Consider the following 26,194-nt stretch of genomic DNA (forward strand, 5'->3'; position numbering starts at 1 on the left):
GAAGTCTTTTGTATCACTCTTGCTTAATTTCAAATCTCAGATGATTGGTAATGATTCATAGTTGTGATCAAAAGCGCAAAGCCAAGGTACAAGTTTCCAGTTTTTCTAGGTTTTTACTCGAATATGGAACGGGTGCTTTGTGTAAATTTCATGTCATTTAGTTCTTCGCAATAATGTGTTTGTTTGTGAACCACTTAGTTCTAGCCTAAAAGTGAGGAAACCTCAAGTGTTTGTACATATGCAAGGAGACCGGATTCATTGTTTAACTCGATTGTGTTATTTTAAATCCAATAATTGTTTTGAATTGTGTGAAGGCATGGAAGTGATCAAGGCACATTTTTTGTTAATGAGTGAAACATACTTGACCACAAATAGCCTACTTTGTGAGAAGAGCGAGTATTTGCTAACCCACTTGAGCCAAATGAATCGGAGTCCTCAATTATGAACTGTCAATTCATAAGCACAATGCTTGATGAATTTGCCTTTAAAACTTTTCAATATCCAGTTCATTTTTGACGCACTTTAAGACTCTGATATGTTTTTAATTGTTGAACCCTAAAATTTCATTGTTTTATTGTCCCTTTTTCCTTAGAGTAAAGGAACATTCAAATAGGGTATTTTGATTCAAGTTGGGGAGAGAAGGTAGATGTAAATCTTTTGTCAAGTATAATGGTGTAATTTTATCTTTGATCAAGACAACATGTTGTTGTAAATATAAAAAGAAAAGAAAAACAATGTGTACATGAAAAGAAAAAGAAAAAGAGAAAAAGAAAGAAAAATCCAAAAAGAAAATAAGTTGTCAAGATCAAAGTTTGTCATGTTTAAGCACCAAGGGTTTGTGATGATTGGTAGGAAAGATTGTGGATTTTAATGGTTGATACAAGAAATGTTTCTCTTTGATAGGCTTTTTGATTTCAATTGCCCCACATATGACATTTCTTTTGTAGCCAAGCCAAGTTATAACCCTCAAAGACCTTTTGATCCATGTTTTTATGCCTTTTGAAATGATATTTGGATGGACACATAACTTGATTGGAATGTTAACTTGATTTCCGGATGTGTGTTCATAACCCTCACTTATTTGTTGTCAATTGTTTATCTACTTTCAAAGAAGTGTGTTAGGTGTGGTTCGTGAATATATGTATTATTTTTTTGAACTATTTGGCATGAGCTTTGTACATAGGACTCATCTCATATTAGTAGTAGAATTCTAAATTAGTTGGAAACTTAGCCTTGCACGCGCATTCATTTTGAATCATTCATCTGAGAAAGTTTTCAAAGCCTTTTGTACTTGTGTCTTGTCATTAACTTGTTTGATTTTCAATCCTTTGTTTGAGGACAAACAAAGAGTTAAGTTGGGGAGAGTGATAAGTCTCATAAAAGTGTTAAATTCATGTTATATTTTAAGCACATTTTGTTGCTTGCTTTGCAAGTAATTGAAGGAAAAGCCGAGAAATAAGCGTTAAATGCCTTATTACGCTTTACTTATCATTACTCTATCCTTTTGTGCAGTAATTAGCCTCAAGACACTGATCAAAGTCCAATTCATCATGAAAAAGTGCAAAATGGTAAAAGCTGTCCAGCAAGCTTGAAGAAATGGCGCTAATAGCGTGTTCTACGCTATTAGCGTGTTCAAAGAAGTGTCAAAGTCCAGAGAGATACGCTATTGGCGTATCTGGAGCTTAAAGAAATTTCGCTATTAGCGATTTTGGCGCTACTAGCGTAAGTTAGGCGGTTTGCTCAATTCAAGTGGCCCACTTGCTATTCTTGGAAGATATTATGTTAGATATTATTTAGATATTATGCTAGATATTATTTAGATATTATGTTAGATATTATGTTAGATATTATTTAGATATTTTGGGCTTGATATATTATATATTATTAGAATTTCATTAGAGAGATATATAGTTCATATTAGTCTTAGTAACTTAGGAGTTTTTCATAGTTTTCTCTTAGTTTTCTCTAAGCTTTCATAGATAATATCATAGAGAGAAATAGGGCAAGAGCATATAGAGTGAGAGTGATTTTGGAAGTTGGATTTTATTCCTTTGTTGAGACATCACTAGGAGAATGAATCCTTCCTTTTCAAGCCATCCTTGCAAGGCTTCCATGATGATGTGTAGCTAAATACTCTTTGTTGGGATGAGAGGTACTTGATCTTGCTAAACATGTAATCCTTTTGATCTTGCAAAATATGATTCTAGCAATTTATATTCAATATTGTTGTTATTCTTGTGTTAATGCTTTCAATGAGATTCAAGATGATTTGGACACAAACTCTTGAATCTAGAGCTAGAGTAGCAATATATCTTAGGTTATATCATTCTTGACAAGTTTGTTAATCTTGTGATAATCACCATAATCAAGAGTTAAATGCTTTCGGATACTTAATCAGGCTGAACACGGTCGATTAGGTTATTCGATCGACTTTGTTATCGTTTAAGGGATTTGGACACAAATGTTTAAACGATACCTTAGAATTAATTATATCGCTTTGGACACGAAGGATAGTTTAGAATTGATTGTGATAATGTTGTTTATAAAGCTAGAATTCGTATGGATCATTAGTTTACGTGTGACGCTTGGTTAAGGAACGCTACTCCTAACAAGTTTCAATCCTTATTAATCTCATCTTTTACTTTTTGCATTTAGTTAACATAGTTGTAAATTCAAACAAACAATCACCCTTTTTACTTAGAATGATATTTGATGTTGAAATATCCGTGATGTCGCACTAATCCCTGTGGAGACGATACAAATACTTATCTTGTTTTTGATGCAAAACTACTTCATCATTAATGCTGATAGTTTTTTTTTTTTTTTTGTTGCCATTATTTGATTAATGCTGGTAATTGAGTGAACTTTTCAAATAAAACCACAAATGACAATATAGTGAATCTGACTAAATTTTACATCAAACGTTAAACTTTACATTTGCACTTTTTTTTTTGGTACAACTTAACTAAACTAAAATTTTTAATCATACCAAAAATATTTTTTTTGAGGGAATCATACCAAAAATATGTTTTTGGTGGTTAATAATAGTCTGAGGTAGTAGTATCATGAAATAAATGTGGTGTTATAGGAAGTAACGCCTCCTTGCTGTCTTCAATATACTCAGCCGGTAAAGTGAATCAACCATTCCAACAGCTATTTATTTCTCGTTTTTTTTTGTTGTCAAATATTGGCTCATGTCAAAAAAATAAATAAATATGCATTGATTAGAAGTTCATATTGGCTCATGTAATCTCCCTCAAGTTCACGGGCAGAATTCAATCTCAAGTTATTCCAAAAAAAAAAAAAAAAACATGTTTACACATGAAATCACAATATCAATCAATCAATCACTATAATTATTTATACATTTATAATCAGAAACGAGTTAAATAGGAGAGATTCGAGTTGATTATTACACGAGAATATAGTCTGAATTAATTAAATAAATAAAGAGAATAAAAAAAATGGTGGCAGGCAGAGTCACATCAGAAATGAAAAACCTAAATTCCATTATTCAATTAAATCTGTCATAAAAAGAAAAAATAAAAATATAAATATTAGTAATCGAATCAAGTCATAAGTCATAACATAACAGCATAACACAACTCAACTAAACTAAAACCCCTGAGTGAGTCGTGTGCGCAGCTTCGTAAGTGAGTGAAAAGGCAACAATGTCGTCGATCGCTTTTTCCTTCGTCCCTCCTTCTTCCCATTCTCTTTCTTCTCATTCTCCTTCCACTCCTAAATCCCTCCCTTCTTTTTCTTTCCCTCCACTTTCCCTCCGTCTCCGTATCACTCCTTCTCCTTCTCCTTCTTTCCGTATCAACCACCGCACAGATCCTCTCTTCATTCTCCATTCCACCGATTCCGCCGTACCTTCTTTCGACGGCGGAGATTCATTCGGAGGACACGGTGGAGATGACGGAAAAAACAATGACGGACATGGACACGGAGGAGACGGAGAAAGCAATGACGGAGGAAAGAGCGGCGGATTGAATGAGGCGTTGTTGTTGTTGGCGCAAGCGGGGAGGTCGTTGGAGAGTGTGCCGGCTGACTTAGCTTCGGCTATCAAGGAAGGTAAGATTCCGGCGTCTGTAGTTGAGAGGTTTTTGGAGCTTGAGAAGTCTCCGTTTATGCGATGGTTGCTTCAGTTTGGTGGTTTTAAAGAGCGTCTTCTTGCTGATGATCTTTTTCTTGCTAAGGTTGGATTTGAATGCGGCGTCGGCGTTTTCACCAAGGTTTCATTCTTACACTATTTCAATTTCATTTAATTTAGCTTCTATGGTTTATCTCTTATTTGCTGAATTAATTTAGTTGTAATGGAATTAAAGCTTGACAAGGCGTTGATAACAATGTTTTTTAATTTGAATTGAGGGATTCATTGTTTTAAATTGCGGTTGCGGATGCGAAGCGCATTGTGGATGCTAAGATGTGAAATAATTTTAAATTTTCACAAATTATATAAAGTCATGCTACTGCACTATTTATCCACCATAGCAGAGTCTTAGTTTGCTATGTAGATATTGATTGAAAGATGCTTGAAATACACAGTTGAGAGACAGTTAAAAGTAAGATTTTTCATTAGATATGAAGCAGATTGAGATTTGGGGATCTGAAATTTTAATTTTTAGTGATCGATTTGAACAAACATGACTGCAATTGTCTATTGCGTTTCCTGATGTGGTCGTACATGTGTTTGATGATCACACCCCAACTGCAGTGCAATGCTACTGCATCAGCAATATTGTGGAGGCAATTTGAAACCATGGAGGGATTGAATAGTTTGAATATGGTTATTGTTGGGATAAAATTTTAGTTATATTGAGTGTTTTGGCTTGAGATTAGTAATGAGTTGTATGATTATTGAGTAGGAAGATTGGGTTAGTTTATGCTTAAATTGTATTTTTTTTATTATGCTTGAATTAACTATGTACTTTGTGTATTTATATGTTGATTGACAATCTGGGCTCACTTGTATTTCTTGTCCCCCTAGACTGCTGCTGAGTATGATCGCCGGAGAGAGAAATTTTTCGATGAGCTGGAAATTGTGTTCGCCGATGTGGTATGAATATTCTCAAATACTCAGAATTCTTTTCCTGTGAATTTCCTTGCTTAGTTATAGTTACTACATGTTGTCTTATGACGGCTTATGATAGATATGTGCATGCCGTACACTGATGTTCTTTGGGGATTATTTGCTTTTATGTATGCTTGTTAGCATTTTCATCTTTGCCCCAGACTATTTTTGACATGTTTCTGAGATGCATTGTGTTTCAAAGCTTTTGATTGACTAGAACTTGAGATATCGGTTGAGATTTTTTTTTTCTTCGATTTCCTCTGGTTGTATGTCGTATTTGTTGTCACTTCTTCTGGTATAGAAAATCATTGTGAGACTGATGATTAAAAATATAAAAAATATATAATGATATAAATGAATTGGAGAAATTGACAGTTTTTTTGGCTTATAAAAAAAAACAGTTTCTTTGGTATTAGGTCCAAATACTTCTGATGCTACTATAGATACTTTTAATGAAAAACACTCTTTTGTTTGGGTAAAGAATACTACATTTCTCTGTGGAAGAGTTTATATATTAATGTTTCAGTTAAATCTTTGACGTTTTACTCCTTAATACATATGTCTGTTAACTTCCACTTTGTACATGCTATCGTTTAGAAAAAATATTGCTTCCTGTGAAACATGTATTGTAGTCAATTCCCATAACATCCCTATTGCATTGTTCTCAGGTCATGGCTATAATCGCAGATTTCATGCTAGTTTATTTACCTGCACCTACGGTTTCTCTTAGACCACCACTTGGAGTCAGTGCAGGGGCTATTACTAAGTTTTTCCACAACTGCCCAGATAATGCATTCCAGGTCTTGATATATCCCATATCTTACTTTCACATGGTTTTCATTACTTAAACAATTTTGACAACCTAATGGTAGTATTTACTTACGCATTCTTAATTTCCTTCCACAGGTTGCTCTCTCTGGATCATCATATTCTTTCTTGCAAAGAGTTGGTGCAATTGTGGTATGTATAATTTGGAAACTTATGTTTTATCCTTTCTTTTTAGTTTCCTGTGGCTAGTGACTAATTGTTATACAAAATGTGGTTACCTTGCACAGCGTAATGGGTCCAAGCTTTTTGCAGTTGGATCTGCTTCGTCACTGGTTAGTTCTCATTTGCCTAATTATGGTACTCTTGTGCTTTGTGGTTTAAAAAAAAGTATATAAATTTTGACATCATTTGACCTGCTCTTCACATTACTCTTATGAGCACTTCGGAACGTATATTAGCCGAAACACAAGTTAAGCAGAGTCATGATTTTGCAGTGGGGTTGACTCATGCAGTTTTCTCATTTACCTTTAAATCATGGCTTTGGTTCTAGCCGGACTTATAGTGTTTAAATTCCAACAATACAAATCTTGAGACGAGTCACACACACTGTCACACTGATTTTTAGTTTTCCCGTTAACCTTAAAATTATGGGTATATGATACTAGAGTCAGAGCTTGTATTGTTGAAATTCTAGCATGGAAAAGAATTATTTTTAATGTTTCTAGTAGGCTGTTTGAATGCTATGGGTATTATTTTTTAAGAGTTATTTTTCTATTCATGGCAATGTGAGTGCTATTTGAATTTGCTCTCTACAAGTTTGTTGTATGGTTAAGTTTAATTCAGCTGGGTGGGTCTATCAGTTCCAGTTTGTCTATGATGCAGTGCAAAGCCTAAATCTTGGTCATTGGCTTGCACTATTTATATCTAAATATGATTTTGTAGTAATATATATCTTCTATTATGATAAACTACTTTTGCACTGCAACATCAAATATGAATATGAAATCATTTATCTACTGGTTCTGAAGAACAAGATAGTGAAGGGTCTAAAATCTGCCAAAGTATCTATATCATATATTGCAGCCTTTTCTTTCAATAAAAGATTTTGCCGAGTGTTATTTGCATTCATTGTTTTAAATGTAAGTGGAATCAACTAGGTTCAAACATTGACATTTGCATTTTGCTTTCATTCAGGTTGGGACAGTTGTGACTAATGCCGCAATTAATGCAAAGAAGGCTGTTAATAAGGATTCTGCAGAGGAAATTGAAAATGTTCCCATATTTTCTACCAGTGCTGCTTATGGTGTTTATATGGCAGTTTCTAGCAACCTCAGGTAAAAAGAATAATGTGATTACCATTAGTGAGATTTTTTGAGGCCAATCTAAAATCTACTAATGGTTCGGTCAACTAATGTTGGATCAAATTTTTGATTTTTTTTTTTTTTTTTTTTTTGTTGCTTTTGGAAGAAAATTACAGTTTATAAATTGAAACTTTATCTTTTATCACATCATGCATGGTACAATGATCACTTTCCATCATATTAAAAATGTTTGAGTTGTTCACATAGATTGTTGTCTAAAGCTTCTACTAAAAATCTGATTTGCCTGATAGGTACCAAGTTCTTTCTGGAATTATTGAACAGAGGCTTTTGGAACCTTTGTTGCACCAGCACAAGCTTGTACTTAGTGCTCTTTGCTTTGCTGTTCGAACCGGCAATACGTATTTGGGTTCATTATTGTAAGAAATTTCATATCTTTTCTGATTACTTGTAAAATAAGCTTTTCTTGTTACCAGTATAACTCATGTTTTATGATTTTGCCTTTACAGATGGGTGGATTATGCACGTTGGATAGGGGTTCAGTAGACCCAAAACAAAGATAATGACTTGGATCTTTCTTGACGGACTGCATTTATATCAAGAAGCGTGTTTCCTTCATTACTTGACATCAGAGAACAAATTAACGGAGTAGCCCAATAGTTTTTTTTTATCTCTACATTTATTTTTGTGCGCTCATTGCCGAGCACTCTGCTTATTCTTATTTTTCTCATAAGTTTCCTCATTCAATTGATGTTACGAGGATGAAAACACATATATACTTTTTTTATCTTTGGGTACAAGGATATAGTTTGAAAGTAGATGAGAATGTTGCAGCAGATTGAAAGATATTAAAGAAGCAAGTTTTTTCTTAATGGCAAAAGAAATCCTGTGTTTTTGACCTGAAACCCATCCCCATTCCTTGCTCTAGCATGAGATGCAGGTTGTGTATTATTTCACAAACTTAGCTTATGCTGACAAATTCCTGCTTGATTTGGTAGATTTATTATATCTTTTATTTTGAGAGCTTTACGTAGGATTATGACTGGTTGAGTTACATTCAGTCCGGATGCATTTCTTTTCTTTATCGGGCAAAATTTGTTCTTGATTGATTGTGTTCAATTATTAATTTTTCATATTTTTCTTCATTGCATATCATTGTCATTTTAAAAAAAAATAAAAATTGTCATGTTAGCGAATAAAACGTGAATGGTCATACATAATCAATGTAAATACTAAATAGGATGATTTGCAAATAGCATGATTAAATCTTGTAGCTGTATTACAAGAGGGAAAGATGGTATTGGATTTGGAGGGTCTGTCGGCATATGTTTATTACTTATGAGATGTGAGATATCAACATCCGATGATATCATTATTTTTGGGGCAAATGGTTATCATTATAAATGTTGTTATTTTGATTTGTTAAAAGATTTGATTTTCAACCATTTTTGTTAATCATATTATCAGTGCAAAATATCTATTGATTTTGTAGGTGATTAATTTTTTCAACTATACTCTTGTTTTGTGTTGATGTGCTATTGATACGAATTTTTTGCATTCGTTTAACAGTGAGTACTAATCTTCGTTGAAGAACTTATGGGGCATACAAAACCGGTTCTTCTCTCCCAACAAAATTCTGTCAACAAAATTCGTACTTGAGACATTATTCATAGGATTTAAAAAGTTTGAACTTGTAGCATGTGCTTGTATTTCTAAAAAAATATTAGCGACAAGCACACCATTTGGAACGAGGATTAGTCTCTCACCCATGTTAGCAATGTTTATTTTGGTTTAAAAAAAGTTTCTTAATGTTTTATCATATCTCTGAAATATAAAATTTTGGATAGCAAGTATATTTTGCAAGTTGACTTTGATTGATTACATGTGTAGTAATAAGGTTGATATCTGAAATTATTTTTTTATACAACTGGTTCTTGAATAATTAATTAGACAGTAATCTTTTAAATAAATCAAAGATCATAGGTATGTAATGGGCAGAACTAAACTAACTATTGTAAACAGACAACATTGACTTCAAAAAGTAAACTTGGGAGAGAAACATTTGAGAAAATACTCTAAGTTTATTAATGTAAGAATGTATGGATTCAATAATTTTAAGTTACAATATCACGGCTCAATCTCTACATTTTCATCATCATCGATGGACTGTGTAATAAGTTATTTATTACTACAACAATACAAGAAAGAAAAGTACACTGAATTATAGCTGCTTCTATAGTTTCTACAACACCCCCGTTTTGTATATCTTCACAAATGACATGTCAATTTCCAAGTATAGTTTCTGCCAATAAAAAAGAAAGACAGCGAGATTGTCATGCTTCACGGGGAGCATCAGATGACTGCGTCTTTCTCAAATTCCAATGAAGACCCTCATGAATGCTGTGCAAGAAGTCACTAGTAGAATCTCCATGACAAGCCGTAGGAACAGGCCAGGGTGCCATGCTGCAAACCAATGCATCTCCTGGTGCTAACTGTTTCCTGTCTTTGCCATCAAATGACGCCCATGCAGATCCTCTGCTATTGAATGGTATTTGCACCCGTAAAGTCACATGCTCTGGTAATATCAGTGGCCTAAAAGATAGGGAATGTGGGCAAATTGGCGTAAACAAAATACCCGGAACCTGCAGATTTGAAGACGGGGTTTTAGATGGAGGACAGGAGGATGTTGATAGAACATGGCATGAACTGAATTATGACACTAAAACTGTAAGGTTAAAGCAACTTTAATAGAAAGACTGACCAGAATTTCCATGTTAAAATCTTGAGTAAAAAAAAATATACGTCTAAGGTATCATCCAGTAACACAAGGTCATAAAGAATGAGAGCCATAACATGTGAACAGCAAAACAACGGGTTCCAGAAAAAACTTGTAATGATACAAAAGTAGTTCATTGATATTGTAGATATTAAAATTTACTGATCGAGACATTCATTGTTAATCAGAAAATATGAGTTAAATTCAAGAATAAAGTCACAAGAATAAGAAGCTCTTCAAGAAAGTACCTGAGGATGGACCATTGATCCTCCAGCTGCCAAAGAATATGCAGTACTGCCGGATGTTGTAGATAAAATTAATCCATCCCCTTGCACACGTGTGACAAAGGAGTTGTCACAGTAACATTCCAAATTTGTGAGGTAAGATGATATACCACGATCAATAGTAACCTCGTTTAGAACAAGTATAGGTTCTTCAGTTTCAAATTCATTTTTAGCTGCATCTCGTATAACATGACATATCAAACGGTGCCGTAATGTAATACTAATGGGGCCCTTTAAAATTGATTCAAGGCACTCTTTGTAATTTTCACTATCTGAAGGAAGGTTAAGTTCAGATTCCAATAGAAATGTAAACAGATATTAATTAATAAAAGTAGATAATATACAATTATGCGAAGTTGAAGGATACAGAAAGGAGTCATAAATCCAAGAGACCCTAAAGAAAAGGGGACAATAGGAGGCACTGGTCCTTTGAACATAGATGCTGTCTGCACATTTGGAACACGAAAAGTTAATAATCGATATCACAAAGCAATATATTAGGATAACCGGTTGAGTAATGTAAAGTAAACTACTGTAGTAGACTTGGTAACCAAAGTTTAACAATGAATACTCCAAAGACAGATATATATTTTGACCAGAGATGGTAGCTCAACCTTCGTCCAGCAATCATCATAAAATTAAAAAAGGACGAAAACCCAACATTAAAAATGTTACTTCCTCCATCTCATATCAAATGTCCTTTTAAGGTTATGTACATTTCTTAAAAAAATCATTGAGTGTGCTAATTTCTATGAAGAAATCAACATCATTTACTTAAGTGCCCAGGAATCAAATAGTTTTCAGCAATCTATTAGTTTGAATAAATAGTTAAAAGCTCAATTTGATAAATTATGTATATGCATGATTCGGACTTCCTTTAACATGGTTCCTAATCTACCATATATTTATCTCAATGCATAGAATCGTTCGCACTGAAAAAAGTATTTAGCAGTATATACTGTTCACAGTAAAACAGATCTGCGGTTCAAAAAAGTGTAACCTTCAACAGTGGTTTGGATAAGTAACGGAAATATAAAAAGAGTTAGTTACTTGTGGTGAACTGGTGCGCAAATTCCTCTCTTGTTCACTCTTAAATTTATGCAAATGCTTCTGTCGCTTTTAACCATATTTTAGATGACAAAATTAACAATTTCACCTAGAAAGTTAGACTATTGCCATTCAATAGGATATTTTAAAACAATTTCACATACCCATAGGACAGTGCCATCTCCTCCAAGAGTTATCACAAGGTCAACTTTAGTGTGCAGCCTCAAAATTTCCTTATCTACAAGCAAAAAATTGATGCACATAAACAATTACAACGGCCACTATAATCAGATAGTTAACTAAAAAGATAATACAAGATACTAAACTATGCATAAAGTGAAATTCATTATGTTAAAACAGACAAGGAGTAAACAGTAAACTTTTTTTGGCCATTCACTATTTTGTTTATTTTCACGAGTCATATTCATAGAGTATATATCAACACAAGGTTCTCAGGTGCAATGGATCCACAAATATAGCACTAGAAAAAAAAGCTCTAGTGGCAATACTTCGAAAGATAACATTGACGCACAAGCTGAAGCTGCGCAACTTTGTGAAGTACATCATGTGAAGATTATCCTTTTATGACATCAAATATTTGATTGCTTACCATCACTCCATGTTTCTACAAAGTTAAAGTATGATGACTCCTCCAGAAGATCGACCTGGACACGTGGTTCCACATATACTTGTAGTTTCTTATGCTGCCTCAACCATCTGAGAATGATAAAAAAAAAATACCAATTAACCAAGGGTTGACATGAAGCAAAAAGGTAAAATTAAAAAGAAAATTTTCATGTTATATATTTATACTAAAGACAAATACTTGGAAGGATACAAAGGCTGAGGATAGATGGAAATATAAAATAATGAGACTTTTAATACAATGTAAAACTTGAAATGAAACAATCTGCCGCAGTTGGAAGTTGAAACGAAAAAGCTTGCGAACTCTCTTGTCTAAACTCCATTACACATCTTCCATTATTTTGCGAAGAGTCTAAGGTTCGAGTCAGCATCATAACATAAGTAAAAGGAATAAAACTTGACTTTGGAAGATATGAAAATGATAGCAAACAATTTATTGAGATACACACCTAATCATTTCAGCACACAGAATTTTAACTGAATCCGAATTTGGTTTGGTCAATATGAGCACCGTCTGTGGGGGTGACTCCCATTTCAAAGAGATCTGGAATAAAGATGACAAACCAATTAGAGCACAACACGTGTGTGTACAATAGAAGGAAAATATAAAGCTAGCACGAGGACAAACTTTAAGAAGGGACATGCTTGCTTATGGATTGCAAAATAACTTTTGAAGCAATAAAATAAATTCCTCCTCAATAATAAAAGAGATACCTGCTTACTACTGCGCTCTGCTGTGGTTATGTTTCCTCTTTCAAAAGAGACAATGTCATGCTTGTGCTGATCACTTTGCTCGCCTTTGCAGCACCATTGAAGTTTAAAAGAAGCCTGCCTCAGTAAATAAGTCAGGTACAGTAATGTTGAATTGGTAATTTTAACATTATCAATGAAGCACAACAAATATAGCTAATTACCATGAGGGTATGGATTAGTTTTTGGTAGGACGGATTCCTCAAAACACGATAGTACTTGCACAGTCATCGGAAAGAGATGCATATAATTCAATAGTAATTACTATATAATATTGTATCGGTAATAACATCTACATTTATCCACTTATATCTCTCGATTGTTTTTAATGAGATAAGGCTCAACAGCTTGTGCTGTTCTGCACAGTGATCTGTTCAGCCTTACAGATGTTTGAATGCGACAAACATCAATAAAAGGGCTACGCATGTGTATACCACACATGTACATCAGAGAAAAATATTTAAGAGTACCAATAGGGAATCCTGCTGCAACAAAATTGATCATAATAACATATTTTGTTTCGATAAGGAATTTACAAAATACCTTTCTGAGCATCTTGGAATCAGAATTGGGGTTTCCATTCCTAAGGACGTCATGGGAACAAATACCATTCCTTGAATAACATTCTTCAGACTGCCCGTTAGCTTCAACTTTATATAATGTGGTTTGTTTGGCGGAGTTATTTGTCTTCACGTCGTCAAGATCAGCCCGATGCTCAAGGCATGATTTTCCTGTAGTAAAAACATCCAGGGAGTAGAAATTATAAACTCAAGAAGTTGACAAATAGACAGAAAACACATTAGCAGTTTAGATGGTAGATCAATATTCAGGAAAGATGTAGACCTAAAAGATAAGATCGTGACAAGTAAGTGCGAATACTTGAAAAATTCAACAGAAAAAGGCGAGAAGGTCAGAAAAAAATGGACAAATGAAACACTCAATATCTAGAAGAAATGAAAGATTTTAACGGTTTATGTATTTATTAAAATCAGTAATAAATGAAGCCATAAAATCGTTTTCAGACGATAGACCGCAAGACGATGAAATAGAACTACAAGAACTTGAACTCTAAGCAATAATCGACAAAAGTTGCATTGAATTAAACAGAGATTGCAGACAACGATAAAATACCTATAAGCAATTTATCTTTAATACAGGAAAAAGAAAAACATAAAATCAAAAGTAACAGAAACGTAAATGATTGAAATGAATAAAAGGAAGCAATTAAAAAGAAAAAATCGACCGGAAATCGACAATTTAATAGCGAGCGGCATTGGAATTAAGTAAAAATCATATGACAAATTTTTCCGTTTCTCCCGCAATATTGACTGTAAGAGAATAGAAAAGCACAACATACAAAATCAATCATCGAAGTGGTAGTAATTCAATTATTCGAACCTTTGTTTTCGATCTGCAGATTCCGTGTCCGCTCCAACTCATATTTACGTTTCCATTCGGCAGCCTCAGCTTGAGCAGCAGCTTTTCCTTCAGCAACTTTCCTAAGGGTCTTTGCGACGGCTAGAAGAAGGAGTTTCAAGACAAAATAAGGACACAAAGATCTCTGTTATCAAAGATCACATATTTTGTTGCAGTTGATATTATTAATAATTTCTAACAAAATATGTTCATTTTCATACTTCTTAAAGATTCAGAGAACTCTATAAGATGGTCATCAGAACCCTGGATTGGTAATTGAAGAAGCTCTTGCACTGCTTTCTCAGAAAATGGAGAATATGAACTTATAAAACCATTCTCAGCCTGCGACGTCACACTCGAATTTCCCTGTTCCATGAAGGAAATCAGAAAAACCAAAATACAAACTTGTAACCTAATACTAACATATTGTGAAACTGCATCTCAAAGAAACAGTAAATTAATATGCAACAGTTTAAAAAAAAAATAGATAAATTAACAGACCTATTAAGTAACACACTCTAAGAGTCCATTCTTCCCACAGAACACTTGATTTATTTTTTTTGGTTTTGAAAACTCGGTATTCGGTCTGAGAACCGACTAATCCGGGACCAATCCCACTGTCCACTAGCGGGGGACCCAATTAAAGTCAAAGCTATGGACTATCCCACAAAAATTGGCACCAGAAGGATTCGAACCTGAGACCTTAGAGCACAGTCCAAGGTCCCAAGTCCGCACCTTCAGACTGATCATACCCTATAAGCAGTTAGGGAGTCAAAGTAAAAATGAAGTCTTTAAGTCAAAATTGAGCATGCCCATTATTTTCAAATTTTGAAAAATTGAATTTTGATTTGTTGCAACAGTAGATGATTCCATAAACACAGATAAATTCTACCAGGGTAATTAACAAAAGCTAATAAGCAGTTAGGGAATCAATGTAAAAATGAAGTATTAAGTCAAAATTGAGCCTGCCCATTTTGTTGTAATTAAAAAAAATTGAATTTTGATATGTTGTAACAGTATATGATTCCAGAAACACAGATAAATCCTAGCAGGGTAATTAACATAATGATAATAATAAAGAAAAACCCTAACAGGAAATAGTTGAATAAAGAGTTGAAAATTGAAATGAAAATTGAAAAGAGAGAGAGAGAGAGAGAGAGAGAGAGAGAGAGAATTAAGAAGAATTACCGTGGGAGAATTGAGCTTGTGAGGAGGTGCCATGGAATGGAAGAAGAGAGGAGAGAATAGGGAATAGGGAATGGTCTGTGTTATGTTATACCAACTAACTACCAAACCAATGCTTTGTGGGAGGGAGGGAGGTTATTGACCTTGCAATATACTACTCCTACTACTCTCTCTTATGTTCTTTTATAATGCACTATTCTCCCAAGACAAAGACAAAGGAACACGTTGCTTTCAACATTGTTGTTGTTATGTGTAAACACGGAATGGAACTACCCAATATATATAGTGGGATTTTCGCATTTAGCCTTCTGCTGGTCTTTTTTATATACGTAATATGTAAAAGATAGTTGAAATGACAATAGTTAGATTAGATTAAATATCTTTATCTCTATTTGAACTAAGCCCTCGTGATTGTGTGTATGAGTTTAGTTTCACTTGTGTTTGTTACTTTGTTTATGGTCCAAAAACAAGAAATACTTTGTTGAAATATTAGGCAAAATTAATTTTATTATTATTGCGAGATATTTTTCTGGTTCATAAAAAAAAATCTGAATCTAGAAATCAAATTCATTAGGCAAAATTAATTTTATTATTATTGCGAGATATTTGTCTGGTTCATAAAAAAAATCTGAATCTAGAAATCAAATTCACATACTCTTAAATTATTTTCCTTTTAGGTTTAAGTTCGGTTTTAGTCCTTATTTTAGCCAAAACCGTAATTTTGTCTCTATTTTTAATTGCGCAATTTTTTTGAGGGGTTAATTGCGCAATTTTATCACCTTGTGATATTGACCATTTAATTTGATGGCATGCCAATATACTAGGTATGTGATAGTATGAAATGAAAATGAAAGGCTAATTGTGATATGCTTTCAAAAATATAACTAGGTATTACAACCCGTGCGTTGCACGGGTTTGATTATAATGCTTACTTACAATATTTTTATAAATGAGAAAATAAAAATTGTCATAAATATAATCACATAATTGATAAAATTTCTAAGTGATATGATTATATTATTATTAATTTATATTAAAATAGGAGTGTTTTTTTTTTAATAAAAAGTAGGAGTGTTGTTAAAAAATAAGATAATTTGTATTGATTCATATGGTAGATTTGTGTAAATATTTTAAGAACAATTAATATAGACTGTGGTAGATCCTACAATAGTTTCTAAGTTTGAAGACACCCAATTATATTTTAAGTAATACTGCAATAGTATAAGAACGTTTCTTTTTTGAGATCACAAAGGTGCAATAACAGGTTGCTTTGTTTTTTTTACTTTGGTGTCTTTTATTATTTTCAATCAGAGATAGAGACGTTCATGCTTGTTGTCAATATTGCTTTTAAGATGTTTTGTCCTTTTTCATCTTTTGATTATGTTCTTGAAATAGGCTTCAATTAGCATATGGTTTAATCATTGGTTGTTTTGTCTTTTTCCATCTTTTAATTATGTTCTTGTAAATTATGCATCAACTTCTCATTTTTAATCTCTTATATCTTACTTAAGTTCTCTCACTTTCATTGAAAATTCAATTTTTGTGGTGATAAATTTTCTTTTATGAACCCTAATTATGTCCCTAAATAGTTATAGTCATTTTCTTAATGAACTTTATTTAGAGATGATTGGTATAATTAAACATACTATTATTATATTTTGGTTAATTTTAAAAAATATTGCTGAAGTCATTTTCTTATAGTTTTATAATTTGAATAGTGGCCTTACATAAGGTACCTCCAACAAAATTTCAGTTAAAATATTTAGGTTTAGTTGTAGTTTTAGTCCCTTATTACTACTTAGTTTTAGTCTCTTAGTTTTAAAATCATTCAATTTGGTCCCACCTTCAGATTATTGAATTTAAGTCCGCGATATATAATTGTTCAATGATGTGACATGTGATCTAATAATGTCATGAAATTGCAAGAATATCCCCAAAAAAGTCATACAATTATCCACAATTATTGATGAATTATATTAGAAAATGTAAAGCATACATTCAACATAGACAGCTTAACATAAAGTTCAATTCATTACTTCAACCATTAACCAAATTTAACATAAAAACAATTAAAATTTAACTTCAATAAATAGGACAATCATTTTTTGGCCATACCTTCCTCAACTTAAATATTACATTAAAAATAGACAACCATACAAACAACCTTGAGCCACCACATTCGATCATATAATCAGTCCCAGTTAACGACGGTAGCATACATCCTATTAGGAGGATTATTGACCGTGAACAAAACAACGTCACCAACTTTTAGGCACTTTTCAAGAACAAAGTCGTACCATCCTCTCCCTATGTATTTCTGATCCATGCTTCTTGACGCAGCGTGAACATCACAGTCATAAGATTTACCAGTTTCTTCATCAAAAAGGAGAATTTTAGATTGATTGGTATACAAACCATTCTCGGCAACACGTCGAGGAAAATTCTACAATAGATTTGTCAAGAAATCATACAATCTATAATTAATCAACAACAACTTAACATGAAAACAACAAAAAATGCTTCGTAAATGCCACTAACCAAAACATTGTTTCCATCCAAAATAGAAGCAGTAACATTATACTTCCAATAATGAACATCGGAATTTTGAAGATTCCCTAATTCAGCACCATTGACTTCAACTCCAATCTCATTCATTTTTCCTTCAATCCAAATGATATATAACATAAACAAATAAATCATATTTTTCAGCCATTAAAAAAAATAAAATAGAACCAAAGAAAGGCCCATCCTTAAAGGCACAAACAAAAATGTTATGCAAAATCCCATGATATTTTTCTAATTATCTATATTTTTTATTTTTATTTTTTGTCTTCGAGGGACTATATATTTTATGGTATAAATATGTCTTCAATTTTGTGTAGAAAAAATTATACTTAATAAACGATTTTTAATTAACTTTTATCAATATTATAAACAATTTTAATTACTATCTTAATTTTAGTTTAACTAACAATATAACTTTATTGTATATTACGAACACACAAAAATGCGACTATGTACGGGTATCCCGCAAGTCTAAGAAGGAAATTGACATCAGAAGGACAGTAATATGAACGACTTAAAAGAAAAACTTCCAAAACTACATAGAGTTTTTTATTGTTCAAATTCTAGAATGAAGAAAATAAACTGAAAGCTTAGAACATAGTATATAGTTTATTGTGATCTGCAAAATGCATGCATCTAGACAAAGCAAGGTTCAAAGGATTATTTTTTTCGGAAATTAGGTGGTATTCTTCTATTTGTTGACTGCTGCTTCTTTCTTCTTCTTTTCTTGACGTTGTCTACTGCGAATTCTTTTTTTTTTTTTTGGTCAAGGTCTACTGCCAATTCTATTCAACGGAAATAAAGAAAGAAAGAACATTAGAGACTCTAGTTATTTTGGTACATTGAGTTCTTCATGTTATTCATAGTAGTCTTTAATTTTTTTTTGTTGAAATTTCTAATTCATAACTTTAGGTGATAGTGATTTCTATTATAGATTTAATATCCTTAAAAAGATATTAAAACAAATAAAAAGATATAGAAACAAATTATAGTAAGATGTCATACTTTGTGAAAAAAAAGAGTAACATATGATAAGAATGCAATCAAACAATTACAATTTATAAACACCAATGAAATACAATCATCTCATATGTAAATTTCTTAATCATTGAGTTAATCATGGAGTTACATACCTGTTATTATAGTAAGAGATTGACTATATATCAACTACCACCACAAAAAAACTACTCGAAATGAATCAATATATATATAAGCACACAATGATTTTAAATGTATTCAAGGTATAAAATGGTAGTTGATATATAGAAGGTGAATGATATATGTAACCGATGCATATATGAATGCAAATAAATATAGAATGATCTTTCAACTAACAAAGAATAAAAAACTATATTATATTTATTAATAATGCTAATATTAAAAATTTAAAGTATTGGTGTTAGAATAGAGGGTCTTCTAGCCTATAAAATAATCACGTTAAAAGCAATTAATTTACATCTCTTCAATTTTGTTTTTTGTTTTGTTTTCTTGTTTGCATTAAAATTTTCAAGGAAAATTGAAATTAAAATAATTATAAAAAACAAAAGGGTGAGAAGTTAGAAGTTTATGTAACTTATAACTTAATAATAGTTATTACTATTCAAGTTTAGTTTGAAAGTTATAGAGACATTTTTTTTTTTTTTTTTTATATAACCCGTATAGAGTTATTTCTGTAGCAAATGAAGTATCTTTTATGAGCGAAAGTTGAAAATAGTATCAAGCAATAAAAGAAATCAAATGATGAATTTAGTGGAAAGCTAAGACAAATAATGGAAAAGGCATGCACATACAGTCTCTCATAATGAGCCTATTCTTATTTATCCATTCATATTTCACTAACATTAAATTGATTTAGTGGGGGTTAAATAATGAATGAATTATTAGAGTAATAGTTAAAAGAAAGTGGCAAAGTATCAATAGAAAATGAAAAATTAGAGCTCATTTAGACATGCCACATCATCAAAACTCTTGCATAAGAATAGTTCAAGTTTCTAATTCAAAGATATATATATATATATATATATATATATATATATATATATATATATATATATAGATAGATAGATAGATAGATAGATTAGTGACTGAGGTTTTTCTTTGATATATTACAAGCATTGAGCTACTAAAGAGGAGGCTTGTTTATCAGTTGACCCGAGTGGAGTAGCTACTCCACGTTTGTTTGATTAATTTGTAGCTTTTCTCTTTGGACTTAGACCTCTTTTAATAAATAAATAAAAAGTCATTACTTTTTCCACCCTAGGCGTTTCTCGCGCGTCCTATTCGAATTCTAAAATTTGAAATATTTTAATGTGTTTTTGAGGTTTTTATGAGGTACTTATGCCATTCCAGTTGTATAATCCGAATAAAATAAAGCGCGTGAGAAATCAATAGGATGAGAAAAGAATGAATTAAAAAAATGTTGAGATTCTTAAAAAAATGTGTGTTACCGCTCATAGAGCCAAAATGGTATCAATTGAAATAATACAAGGGGCTGATGGTGAACAATTTATTGTCACATTATCAATTTGAATGGTCAACATGTAGTTAGGTAAAAAAATTGAGGACCAAAATTATATGATTAAAAATAAAAAAAACCAAAATTAAGATCTTACCAAATTAGGAGGGGATCAAATATACATTTTAGTCTTTTTTAAAATAAAAAAATCTACACTTTAGTCTTTTTTTATTAAAAATTAAGATATTTTTTTTGTTGAAATCAATAATGACAATAATAACACAGTTTATAAAATTTGTCCAAAAAAAAAAGTTTAAAATGCCAAAAATGTCGAATTTGTTAGATCGAACATTATAATTGAGGTTTGAACCCAGACACCTTTATTTATGTTTATTTATGTGTGTGAGCTTATAATGAATTAGTCATTTCATCTTTCTAGTAAGCAAACAATGATACATTTTTTTTTTATAAAATAATTCTAATGCAGTTAAAAGATAAAAATATAGATATCAATAAAATAAAAATAAAAAAATGGATTAAAATTTTTATTCATAAAATTATATTTGAAATCTAAATCTTATTAAAAAAAAAGTCAAATTCTTGTTGTCGTTTTTTTTTAAAGGAGTTGAAATCTAAATCTTGGTTGCTTCTTATGTGCTTGTTTGGTTCAACTTTTCAAATCAATTCTCATATGCAAAAGCAATTCTTTTTGAAGTTTGGAATCCTAGCTTTTGAGTTTGGTAGAATCAATTATGCGTTCAATTTTATACTTTATTTATACCTTGTCCTTCATCAATTCTTTTATCCTTTTTTCTTCAAAAAAATTTCTTTTATCCTTTTGTTTCCCTTCATCAATTATTCTTTTATACATCCATCCAAAAACTATTCTGATCAAAACTATCCAAACAACATTTATTTTGATTAATCAATTATGTATTATTGTATTCAAACATAAAACAATTTTGTTTAACTCAATTCTATTAGAATCAATTCTATACATCATAGAATCAAACTAGTCTTTTAACAAGTTTTGTTAATTCATGGTGTTAGACCTACCTAAAAAAAATCTCAGTCTTTCTTACCATAATAACCATTGCCATTTGCCAATATTAATTTATTAATAAATTTTAAAAGATTTATTTAGTAAGAACTTAAATTTTAATTATAGTCTCGATGACCAAAAAAAAATTATAGTATTTATTTTTACCAGATAGTATAGCACAACTAGTTTGACTTGGAGTTCCATTTTTGGTGGGAAAAGCACCCTTATCTTTTTGTTCAGAAACGCGTGGCATAGACAAGTCAAACTCTCTATCTAATGTGCTCGCCCGCGACCGGTGGTGAGATACCAATTTGTTGATCTGAAGTCTATAGACCATAATATAATAAGACTGACACACTCGTTATTGTTGCCAACAACCTGATTGTTGAATGGTTTGTTTAAAGAGAAATGATATTTGTACAACTATTTTATGACAATATTTGTACAACTTTCTTTCATACTCACATGATGTACTTATCCTAGTATCTTTCTTTTTCTCTCTCTATTGTTTTTGACCAATAAGAAGAAAGGAAAGTAAGGTTGTCACAAAAGTTGTCATCAAATGGTTGTCAAAATATCATTACTCTTTTTTAAAAGACTATGAGTTGCATTGAGACAAATTATTTTAAAAAAAATATGAGTATAACTTTTGAATGAAACGATTTTTAGCTAGATTTTATTTATTTGGTTGAACTTTATACTATTAAGATATTTTTCATACATAAAAGATTATTAGGACATGGACTTAATATGCCTATCTTTGTTCCTTTCTAATATCAACTCATTTACTTAGTTTAATAAAATCTAATAACGTAATTTGGAAGACCAAATTTAAGGTGCAAATATCTAGTCAAAAATTAATCTTTATAATAAGATCTAATTAGTCTTTTTTTTTTTTTAAAAAAAAAAAGCCAAATAATATTAAAACTCAATAAAAGATATGCAAGAAATGAACCGGAAGGAACGAAGCCTTGAGAGGTCAACGAACATGAAGGAACAAAGCCAAATAATTAAATTCCAGTGAGGTCTAGCCGTCACCGAAATTGCTCCTCGTTGCCAGAATCCTAACAAACAAGAAGGAACGAAGCCTTGAGAGGTCAAGGTCCCCACGACAATCCCAAATAGAGAAGCCACACATGCCCCCCGGATCACAACACCAACCAAGTCACATGCCCCATATTCACGTTCTACCACTCGGGAGGACAATGAAATAGGCCATCATGGCCCCTTCACAAGAAGGATCCAACAAGCTCGCATTCATGTCGAATTGGGGGAAAAAACTCATCAAATGGATCCATGTAATGAGGCTACATATCCTGACGAGCACATTGAAAACATCGAGGTTATCCTCGATCATCACAATGTGCGAGGAGGCGTCAAATGCAGGTTATTCACCACCATTATGAGGAACAACATGATTACCTGGTACAAAAGCATACAAGGGGAATCCATAACGGATAGAACTTTGCCATTTTTTATTTTACTACACCACAGAGGCAACCGAAGATTGTGGCAACCTCATAAGCCATCTTTTAAGGAGAAAATGAGCCTATTCACAATTATATCAAGAGTTTATATAAAGAAGTTGTTCAAGTTTAAGGAGCGAGCAAAAGTATTAAGTTGTATCTACTTGAAAGATATCTCTGCCTTGGAACCAATTTTCAAAAAGTTATAGCGTCGAGGATCCCCAAACCCTCAACGAGTTCCTAGCACACAAGGAAAACCTACATCAAGTACAAGGAGAGGCTTAGTGGTCACAATGTTCATAAATTGAGGAAGGAAAACCTTCAAGCCGACTCATTTAGGAAACCAATCTAAACAGATGCAAAGAGGACAAGCCTCGAAGCGAAAATCGAGATCATAATGTCCGCTTTAGTGAGTACACTCTACTCTCTACTACAAGGGATCACATCTTTGCAAAATGTGACGCCACTAAATTCAAGGAGGCAAGTATCAAGTTCCTGAAACCAACCACACCAAAAGATGGAGAGAATAATAACGAATATTGTTGATTTCATAAGTGTCTTGGGCACACAACTAATGATTGCATCTGCCTCAAGTATGCCATCATGATCCTCATATAGCAAGGAAAGTTACGCCAATACACGAGGAGAAACTCTACCCTAGAGAGAAAGAACAAACCCGACTATCCACATTCATGGAAGGCGAGCGACACAACTGCTGCCATCACCAAGGAAAATGTTGAAGAAAGTAGAGAAACCTTTGGAGATAGCCATGGCAATCACTCGATCATAATATTTCAACATGTTTCCAGCAAACATGCCCCTGGTGAACAATCCATTCATGAGTGCATCGAAAAACTTCCATGCCGCCCTAGTCAGAACAGTGCAACGATGGGAACAATCAAAAGGAAGTTCGAAGAGCTTTTGAGCATCACCCAAAAAGAAATCAGCTATGTCAAAACTTTGGGCAAGCCACCACCGATAACATGTTATTTTGCTATAATTTTAGTTAAATTTTATCTAATAAATTAAAATATTTGTTTATGGTTCATTTGCATTTTACCACATTTTCCGTTTGCTTTTAGTTAATAGATCATTTAAGAGGAATACGAGGAAATGGTACAAAAAGATAGAAACCACTTGAAAGGTTAAAGACTTGACCAAACCAAGTCATGGAGCAATGAAGACATCTTCCAATGACCAAGTGGAAAATTACTCATCAACACTTTAAAATTTATGGCATTAAGTTCCAAAACCGTCACCAAAGAAGCAATGAAACCAAAAGATTAAAGCCGTGACTTTAGTGGTTGTTATGACCACTTAAAACTAGGGGTTATAGTCGTAACAACCTTAGGACTTCAATTTTATTTGTTTTTCTTTGTAGAACTTGTAAGATAACTTGTGAATGCCAATGCTAAAATCTTGTAATACCTGATGGAGTGATGGTGCACAAAATCAAAATTCTTAGGCTGTGCCTGAGTATGATTTCTCACCACTTGCACCATAGAAAACTCTTGTAATTTGTCTTGATATTTCAATAAAGTTCATTGTTTTTATTTCTTGGTTTCTTTTATTTTATTATGAAAATCATCACTATGATGAGTGAGTAGTCTCTCTTATGTCTTGGGATCATGGAAAGTAGTTCTATGACGAATTTTCTGTAATCCCTTTCTTTCCAATTTGTTGTGTGAATTCAAAACTCTAACCTAGCCTTATTACTTTTTCAAAATAGATTATAGTAAGATTGTTAGAGCTTGAATAATCAAGAGATTGGCATAAGCAAACAAGATCAAACACTCATTAGTTGTAACCATTCAAAACTAATGTTATCAATGAGGTAACGAAAGTCAAAGTTGATAACAAAGAGATTGAGTGATTGTGAGACGATAATTCACTAAAATCTTTAACATTGACCGAGTTACCAAAAGGTTAAGGTAGTTGATGGAACTATAAGGCTAGACAAAGTTCTTGAAGCTTGGAGTAAAGCCTAAAGGTTGTTTGGACGAAATGAGTAATATGGCTTAATGGGTCTTACCATCATATAAACCATGAGAATTTACGGCTATGTTGGCAAGACATAGCCTTTGTTATTTGAAATATAACACATGATATTTTAGAGTTACCTCATCCTTAGTAAATGTGTTCTCATGGAATTAGAAAGGAATATGGTTACCTCGTCCTTAGGCAATGAGTTCTCATGGCATTAGAAAGAAATATGTTTTGAAAATGTTCTTCATTATAGTGATGAACTCTAACGATTCCAAAATGCTTTTATAAATTATATTTTCAAAACCAAAATCAACCATCAAATTCTCAAAAACCAAAAGTAATATAACTAAACACTTAGGATAAAAAGATAACTCGAGATTCACAAGTTTATTACAACGATATACCCATACATTTGCAGACGTATGAACCACTCTTGTTCTCGGACTGGACATAAACTCAAACTATTTATAATGGGCAACACGAGTCGAACCCGTACTGAACCACATGTATTTTACTAGTATCATATAAAATTATTAATATGAAAACACTCTGTAGGACTAGGAATGTGTATCAATCTTTTATTTTTTAAATTAAAAAAGGAATGTTTATTAATCTTAGCACAAAGTGAGGTGCTAATAGAAAGTACATTTTTGGTGTTGGACAAACATACATAAATTGGGCTTAAAGTAAATACCCAAACCCACAGATAAATTATCCAAGTTCTCACTTTTCACCACTCTTCATTTTTCTATTCTCTGTTCACTCTTCCTTCTTCTCTCATCGGAATCGCCCTCTCTTTTCAGATTGAATCTCTCCGATTGCACTCAAAACCCTAATTTCCATGGATACACTTCAAGCCACATACAAAGACGAAGAGGAAGATGAAGAAATGGCACAACCTTCAACCGTCACAACGACAACCGCACCCTCCGCCGAACCACCTGCTTCCTCCACCGTCGAACCACCCGCTGTCTCCACCGTGGTTGATATGGAATTAACAGACGCGCCTCTCATTACTACCACCACTCCCTCCAACGACGGAAAATCGGAACTCGATCCCTCCGATGAACCTTCCGACGACTCTGCCGAACAGAAGAATTCACCGAAACAGAAAAGAGAACAACCTGATGAAGATGAAGAAGAACCGCTTCCGAAGAAGCAGAAGCAACTTTCCTCTCTGAACCCTGTCAAGGAAGAACCAATTTCGTTGCCGGAGGTTAACAATGCTGCTGCTGCTGTGTCAATTCCGGCTACAACCACACCGGCGAATGGAACAGTGACAACGAAGAAAACGAAGAAAAAGAATAACAATGTATGGGCAACAAAATCGAAGAAAAAGACGAAGAAAAACAAAAACAACAACAACGGCAACACCAACAATAACAACCACACGAACGGTGGAGAAGACAGTGT

At 32.7% G+C, this 26,194-nt stretch overlaps 4 protein-coding genes across 4 annotated transcripts in view; 2 read left to right on the plus strand and 2 right to left on the minus strand.

Annotated features, from left to right (window-relative positions):
• Positions 1–3,583: 3,583 nt before the first annotated feature.
• On the plus strand, positions 3,584–8,048 carry LOC146931495 (protein RETICULATA-RELATED 4, chloroplastic-like). The gene is made up of 8 exons (XM_085702991.1): positions 3,584–4,238; positions 4,994–5,062; positions 5,746–5,877; positions 5,984–6,037; positions 6,133–6,177; positions 7,040–7,179; positions 7,458–7,583; positions 7,674–8,048. Exons 1-8 carry the CDS (start codon positions 3,672–3,674, stop codon positions 7,708–7,710), a joined length of 1,170 nt encoding a protein of 389 aa, XP_085559117.1. The 5' UTR covers positions 3,584–3,671; the 3' UTR covers positions 7,711–8,048.
• A 1,177-nt stretch (positions 8,049–9,225) lies between these two features.
• NADK1 (NAD kinase 1) lies at positions 9,226–15,423 on the minus strand. Its single transcript, XM_085702992.1, has 11 exons — positions 15,271–15,423; positions 14,304–14,448; positions 14,065–14,184; positions 13,210–13,397; positions 12,631–12,744; positions 12,366–12,460; positions 11,882–11,988; positions 11,436–11,509; positions 10,592–10,670; positions 10,189–10,496; positions 9,226–9,806 (listed from the first exon to the last, which is right to left on the minus strand). The coding sequence occupies exons 1-11, from the start codon at positions 15,301–15,303 to the stop codon at positions 9,498–9,500; spliced, it is 1,572 nt and encodes a 523-aa protein (XP_085559118.1). The 5' UTR covers positions 15,304–15,423; the 3' UTR covers positions 9,226–9,497.
• A 2,035-nt stretch (positions 15,424–17,458) lies between these two features.
• Positions 17,459–17,922, minus strand: LOC146931497 (uncharacterized). Its single transcript, XM_085707664.1, has 2 exons — positions 17,806–17,922; positions 17,459–17,710 (listed from the first exon to the last, which is right to left on the minus strand). The coding sequence occupies exons 1-2, from the start codon at positions 17,920–17,922 to the stop codon at positions 17,459–17,461; spliced, it is 369 nt and encodes a 122-aa protein (XP_085563790.1).
• A 7,594-nt stretch (positions 17,923–25,516) lies between these two features.
• Positions 25,517–26,194, plus strand: part of TRO (histone H3K4 methyltransferase TRAUCO) — a 5,137-nt gene continuing 4,459 nt past the window's right edge. The window contains exon 1 of the mRNA XM_085702986.1: positions 25,517–26,194. This exon is cut by the window's right edge and continues 506 nt beyond it. Coding sequence (XP_085559112.1) covers positions 25,623–26,194 — 572 coding nt within the window. The 5' untranslated portion in view covers positions 25,517–25,622.

Source organism: Medicago sativa, chromosome 4 (assembly GCF_051527215.1).
Source record: "Medicago sativa cultivar Bolivia chromosome 4, Bolivia_mono, whole genome shotgun sequence".
In the NCBI taxonomy this organism is placed as follows: Eukaryota; Viridiplantae; Streptophyta; class Magnoliopsida; order Fabales; family Fabaceae; genus Medicago; species Medicago sativa.